Genomic DNA, 6,780 nt, shown 5'->3' with positions numbered 1-6,780 from the left:
TTAAAGTTTTTCTTACAGCAATATTAATATTCCAGTCTTAAAAAGAAGGGGGGCATCCAACGCTCTCCGCATTAAAAAGTACTGCTATCTCATAGCTACTTTTTCTCCTCAGATAGAGTTAAAACGATCCTTGGATGCAAGGTCTTTACACTCTCTTACATCCTTCCCAAAAAAGGATTCACAAGTCCTACGGGCGGATCACTTTACCTCAAAGACAGGTAGCAAATTGATCCCCTAGGCAGCTTTACTTCCTCCAATGGAATAAAACAGCTTCTAACCTTCACAAAGGTTCATATGATGGAGTATGGTTGGCCACCTACTTCAAAATAAATCCTAAATGCCTATATATTTACTTACGCAAACGTAATAGCAAAATAAGTAGTTGCCATAAAGGATTAAACAAATTGTACTTAAGGTTTTTTTTATTATTACAACCCAAGAATAAAAGACTAAGTAATAATGGGATCATCCTCCTTTGCACTCTTCTCGCTTACGGCACTTGCTTGAGAAGCTTCCTTCTCCACAGCCTTAGATACGCCTACAAAGGGTACCTCCTTCTCCACGGAAGATGTTGGACCAAGAGGAAGGGCGTTATCGATGATCGGTTCTTCACCCGCCTTGGGGGGCACTTCCCCAAGCTCCACTAGCTCGACGTTAGTGGGGGGTTTGCTTTCTTCCATGGGTCCCTTCATCCATCTCCGAACATAATCACGGAGGTAGTCCTTAACGTCTAGCATTTTGTTATATTTGGCTACATCATCTGGGTCTAGGACGGCGAACTGCGGGTCTGTGAAATCAATCTCGGGATGTGCTAGGGAGATGTACGCCATGAGCAGTTCGCCATAATAGAAAGCTTGCTCACCAGCCGTATACTCTGCCTCTCCTATAGCCACCTCATAGTTCTTAGCATCTGTCGCGATCTTGTCCTTTAGCTTCTTGATCTCTGCGTCTTTAAGAGCCAAGGCGGACACGGCTGAGGCAATGTTTGCATTGACAGAGGCGAGGTTCGTATTGGCATCCGCTACCTCTTTCTCCAACTTTTCAATGGTGGCCTTATCCGCCACGCCTTGAAGGAGCTCAGCCTCCATAGCACGTATGCGAGTGTACATCTATCAAAGACAAACAGTTTCGTCAAAAGAAAAGAGCAAAGGAACAACGTTGTCTACAAAAAGAAATCCTTTTTAGTCGGGGGGCTTACCGTGAGGAGCTCCGTTTTCCCCTTTTGCGCATGAGTGGAACCGGGGATCTGGTTCTGATTCCTTTGCACTTCGCCCAACTGGCCCAGAGCCTCATCTAGGTCGTTTATAACGGATTCATTCTCCAAAGATCCTTGGGCCCCATACTTGGCGGACCAGTATCCGCCCAGATCAGGCTTCGCCATCTACACAAATATTCAAAGATCAAAACTCAGATCCTAAACTTGATGAACAGGGAAAAATAAAAAGACAACCTACCTGTTCCATCTCCACTGCGGGCATTGCGGACTTCATGGCATCCGCCATAAGCTTAGGGCCTCCAGTAGCTGTAGGCTTCCTCCTTTTTAGTGGCGGGTCAACCATTGCTCCAGCGGGACGTTTCCCGGCATCCTTTGGAGGATTCGCCGCTTGATCTTTCCTACATGCTTGAGTTGAATTTCTTTCCTTCCAATGCATTCTCTAATAAAGTGATACTTGGTGTCAATGTGTTTGCTTCTATCATGAAAGATCAGATTTTTAGCCAACGCAATAGCTGACTTATTATCAACCGTTGGGGTGTAGTTGAGGGTTTATGGAAAGCTCTAAAGACACGACCCGTATATACCACTCCTAAATTTGAGGCGAGGTAGCAGTCTAAAGCCATGTCCAACCAACCGTTGGGGTGTAGTTGGCTGGCAGTAATATGGAAGTAAGAGAGGATGTCCGCCATCATCTTTGGGAGAGGAAGTCGGAACCCTCTCTCTACATGACTACAATATACGGTTAGAAAACCGCTAGGCGGACAGGAGGGTCGTTGATGGGCTGCGGCTAACTGAGTCTCGTAATTATCAATCCAAGGGAAGCGATCCTCCAGGTCCGCTAAATCCGCGGCACTCATACGAGACGAAGTAGACTCCGCTCGAGGATTCTTTTTCCTAGGCTGGACGGAAGGAGAAGCCATTATTCCCGGAAAACACCAAGGCTTAACGGCCGGAGCAGTACCGGAGACAGAAGTAGAAAGAGTTTGACTTCTGGTTGAACGGGTTTGATAACGATTACGCACCGAGTTACATAACCCAGCTAAATCGGAGCTAATTGTGTCCTCAGAGGGAGATGAATTTTCCGATGATAAAGTGGTCCAACTAAAATTAACTACAATTTCAGGAGAAGGGGTCGAATTAAAGAGTTCAGAGGTTGATCTAGAAGATGATGAAGAACTCCTAAACATTTAGAACAATTAGAGTAAGGAAAGATGAACTTACATGAAATCGTAAAACTTTGAACTCTGAAATTCCTAGAAAAAGCTTCGAGCAAATGAAAATGAAGACGGAATGGGGAAAAGAGGGAGAAGAAGAAGAAGGCGTCTTCTCTTTCCTTGAACAAAGCGCATGTTACACGTGTCACTTTACGATTGGCATCGAACAGAGTGCTCATTAATATAGGTAATCATGACGGCGCCCAGAAGTTCAAAAGCCCTAAAGGACTTTAAAGGAACTTTGGGGGGGGGGGGCTTCTGATAACATTGAGATATTATCCCGAGGACTTAAGGGGATATTCACCAAAGGAAACGCCGCGTATTGATGAGATCCGACTGGCGGATCACCGGATCTCCAAGGGCCCATTAAAAGAGATCCACCGGTGAACCTATGAGGCGAATCTCCTTGGATACTCATTCGCCATTATAACGGCTGAGCCGACCTGGCCATAAAGACCATTAATGAGCTATCAATTAGCTAACCGCCAGCTTAAGGATAACTTATAACCGCCATTAATGGGGCATTAATGGAGGCTTTCTAGTTTCTGAAGGTTACGACTTTCTAGCTATATATAGCCTACGTCTCAGGCTATCCAGGTACACACACACATATCCTTACCCTTTGTCACTTCAGCTTGCCTTTCTGTTCATCCTTACTGACTTTGGCATCGGCGCTTCCCCCCATCGAACCCAACGATGCCCCCACAGGGACGGAGGTTGATCGGAATTTCTCTACTTGTCATCAAACTATATCCTTTCGGTCAATTCCTTATAACCATGGAACGTGTCAAGGTTACATATAACGAAGAGTCCGGTTTTACTTGTACAGGTTGAATTCACTCTGAAAGATAAGTTAAGTGAACTGTTTATTTCTACTCTTAACTGTATCACCTTGCAAGGATTTCAGTCAATTCACCACAAGCGGCCCTTTGGATATATCTCCCATTTATCGGGAGTGACGAATGCTCAATCTGACATTAACCATTATGTAATTACTTCGCGTGACACCCAACCCTGCTCTCACACACCCTAGGCTCTCACCTATTGGATCGTGCTCGCACAGAATCAAAGTATCAGACTTCCAGAATTACTAATTAATGAATGTTTGAGTCTGAGGATTAGTTATACCTACTAATACCGATGAGATGAACAGTTGACACATTAGATAAATCATTCCATTCTGTTATCTCAAGTCGGGTCCCAATCCTAATGAACTCCTTCATCAGATCCATGTAACTGTCTAGATATCAGAATATCTAAAGCTTGTGAGATCAGCTTTCTGTCTCGACAGAAAACACTGTTACATGCAAGTCTCAACAGCAATATGCCAATCCCTATAACATATTACTTGACTTGGGTTTACTTTAAGTCTATCAGTCTATTATAAAGTATAGTCTCACTTCATGCTTGTATGAACACTTTATAACTACTTGAATAAACTTAGGATTACTTCCTTTGCGAAAGATTCGTGCCTTTATATATAGTTACATATTAATGCTATATATCTGATTAAACAAATGACCAAATAAACAATTTATTCATTAATATTATATCCAAAACAATTGTATTTAGGACACTAAATTCCAACATTCTCCCACTTGGACTAAAGCCAATTGTTTCTGAAACTAATACCAGAAGAACTAAGATGTTTATCGTGAGCTCTTTGTGGTAATGGCTTGGTCAATGGATCTGCAACGTTGTCCTCAGTGGGCACCTTTTCTATTCTCACATCTCCTCTAGCTATGATCTCCCTAATGAGATGATATCGCTTGAGATAATGTTTGGATGCATTATGAGACCGTGGTTCCTTTGCTTGTGCAATGGCTCCATTGTTATCACAGTACAAAGTAATGGGATTTACAATGTCAGGCACAACTCCTAGTTTTGTTATGAACTTTTTAATCCAAACAGCTTCCTTTGATGCTTCTGCAGCTGCGATGTACTCTGATTCAGTCGACGAGAAAGCTACACTTCCTTGTTTGGAACTCTTCCAACTAACTGAACCTCCATTCAGGATAAACTGGTATCCTGATTAGGATCTGTAATTATTTTCATCAGTCAGATGACTAGCATCTGAATTTTCAATTCTCTTTGTCCATATATGAGGAACATGTCTTTAGTTCTTCTAAGATACTTAAGAATGTTTTTGACAGCAATCCAGTGATCAAATCCTGGATTCCCTTGATATCGGCTCGTCATACTTAATGCGAATGCCACATCAGGTCTAGTGCATAGCATAGCATACATGATCGAACCAACCGCGCTGGAGTAAGCATTTGATATAATATTGTGTCAATTGAACTAAAAATGTAAGAATTATTTTTATTATTAGATAATACTAATTCTTATTTGCCGTCAAAATATTTAATTTTCATATTATGTGGTATTTGCAAGGACCCTCTAATTAGATGGTTTAGAATAAAGATATAGAAATGGTAAATAAGTAAATTTTAGAATTATAAATAAAAGAGTTGAATTGTTTGATACAAAAATCAATATCTGAATTTGTATATTGTATTGGTGAGCATCGATCCATTAAAGTGAAATATGAGATGCTTTATTATTAGATAAACAAAAATAACATTTAGATTAGTTAGTGTATTTAAGAATGTTGGTGCTTCTTGGACAATGAAGAATCAGAAACAACTTGAATGTCAATCAATTCATTTTCGTTTTGAGTTGGAACAAGTTTAGCTTTTTCCTTCATCTCCTTGCATTGGCCCCATAGGACCATGTATAATCCACACACTATCAGTGCTGCTCCAACTACACTTCCGAGGTGAAGTTGTTCTTGTAGAAGCAAAGAAGCAATAATGGCAATGAGAACAAGAGACAGAGGACTAAAACTTGCCACAAACACAGCTCCTCTCATGTATACGCACCACGCTATAAAGGTCAGCACTAATCCTGAATTTATGATTCCCGAATAGAAAACAGTAAGCAGCCTAACATTCCATCCCAATTTCCAGTGGCTCCAATTTCTTTGACTGCAAACTGAAAAAACAACACACTGAATGGATGCCATTATAGAGGTCAATGCTGCGTTTGTGTAATGAAGTGGGTATATTTTGCTCATCTTTGTCTGAATCATCAACCAGACTGCATAACATACGCAGCTGCCAAACGCAGTCACAAACCCAACAATATAATTGCTCGAAACGTGGCCGTTTTGCGCTGATGCCTTTGCTTTAAGAAGATGTACATTTGTCGACCATAATTTCAGCTCTACACCTCTATACAATGTAATAAGCATTGCTCCACCTATTCCTATTAATGTTCCTAACGTCTTTGCCTTCCCTACTCCTGTTTTCAATCCCAACTTTTCATACCTACACATTCATAACCGTTACAACTAATTTAAAGAGGAAGAAGAGGATAATCAATTAATAAAATTAAATTACCCAAGAAAGACTGCAAGTATTAATGTTACTGCCGGAGTAAGATTAGCTATAGCTGCAGCAAATGTTGCTGATGTTACTATCAAGCTTTCCACGTACAAATTTTGGCTCAACGTTCCCCTATCAATCATCCATTTATCATGTATCATACATTTTTTACATGTAAAAAAGATATATACCCAAAACAAAACATATCATACCCAAAAAGGCCACTTAGAAAAGCTAACCAAAGTAAACCCCAACTGAAGTTTGGTCTGTTCTTCCTGAAACCACAAACTTATCAATCAGATTCAGATACAAAGACAAAAACAATAATATTGTATTGTATAAATCCAGAAACTAACCTTTCAATAAAAAGAGCAAGAGGAATAGTAAAAGCAGAGGCAAAAATCCAACGGTAAGCTACAAGAATCCTCATGTTCATACCATCATTTGCAGCCAATTTGTAAAACACATTCATCCCTGTATATATTATTTGTACCAAAATCATCAGAATAACTGGCCTTAACCCATGCAATACTTCTATAACATGCCTCATTTTCTCCTCTCTACACACAACTGTCAAAATTCCCTATTTATTTATTTATTTTTTAATAGTTTACATCTGTTTTCCATACCAAAAAAAAAAAAAGAGAGAGGGTTACATCTGTGAATGTTATGTAGTGTACGTATGTGTTTAATTATATGGGGAAAGTAAGAAAGAAAATCAAAACAAGTACAGAATTCAGTTGCACGTGGAATTCATCTTTAGGTCTTATTTTACACTTGTGGATCACAGACAGTAAATATGTGGCTTCTTAGTGCTATCACACCTCCACCTTCCTAAATTCTTTTCTTATTTTTTTATTTATTTATATCAGAGTGCATGTCTCAACGTAAACTTTGACAATCAACTCAAGTGAGGAGAGAGATTGAGACACTTTCAGTACGTATTTTTAAGTTTTTACTGTAG

The 6,780-nt window shown here is 40.1% G+C and overlaps 1 protein-coding gene across 1 annotated transcript; it reads right to left on the bottom strand.

Annotated features, from left to right (window-relative positions):
- Positions 1-4,965: 4,965 nt before the first annotated feature.
- LOC136227401 (WAT1-related protein At1g25270-like) lies at positions 4,966-6,467 on the bottom strand. The gene is made up of 4 exons (XM_066016050.1): positions 6,173-6,467; positions 6,029-6,091; positions 5,832-5,948; positions 4,966-5,759 (listed from the first exon to the last, which is right to left on the bottom strand). The coding sequence occupies exons 1-4, from the start codon at positions 6,364-6,366 to the stop codon at positions 5,033-5,035; spliced, it is 1,101 nt and encodes a 366-aa protein (XP_065872122.1). The 5' UTR covers positions 6,367-6,467; the 3' UTR covers positions 4,966-5,032.
- Between the last annotated feature and the right edge of the window lie 313 nt (positions 6,468-6,780).

Source organism: Euphorbia lathyris, chromosome 4 (assembly GCF_963576675.1).
Source record: "Euphorbia lathyris chromosome 4, ddEupLath1.1, whole genome shotgun sequence".
In the NCBI taxonomy this organism is placed as follows: domain Eukaryota; kingdom Viridiplantae; phylum Streptophyta; class Magnoliopsida; order Malpighiales; family Euphorbiaceae; genus Euphorbia; species Euphorbia lathyris.
Note: the sequence above shows the minus strand (reverse complement) of the source record. Positions and strands in the feature narration are given on the sequence as shown.

Coding starts and splice junctions, on each gene's coding strand:
- LOC136227401 (XM_066016050.1), bottom strand. CDS start 6,366: ATGAGGCATGTTATAGAAGTATTGCATGGGTTAAGGCCAGTTATTCTG. Junction 5,949..6,028: donor TTTCTAAGTGGCCTTTTTGG/GTATGATATGTT, acceptor GATGATTGATAG/GGGAACGTTGAGCCAAAATT. Junction 5,760..5,831: donor ATACTTGCAGTCTTTCTTGG/GTAATTTAATTT, acceptor ATGAATGTGTAG/GTATGAAAAGTTGGGATTGA.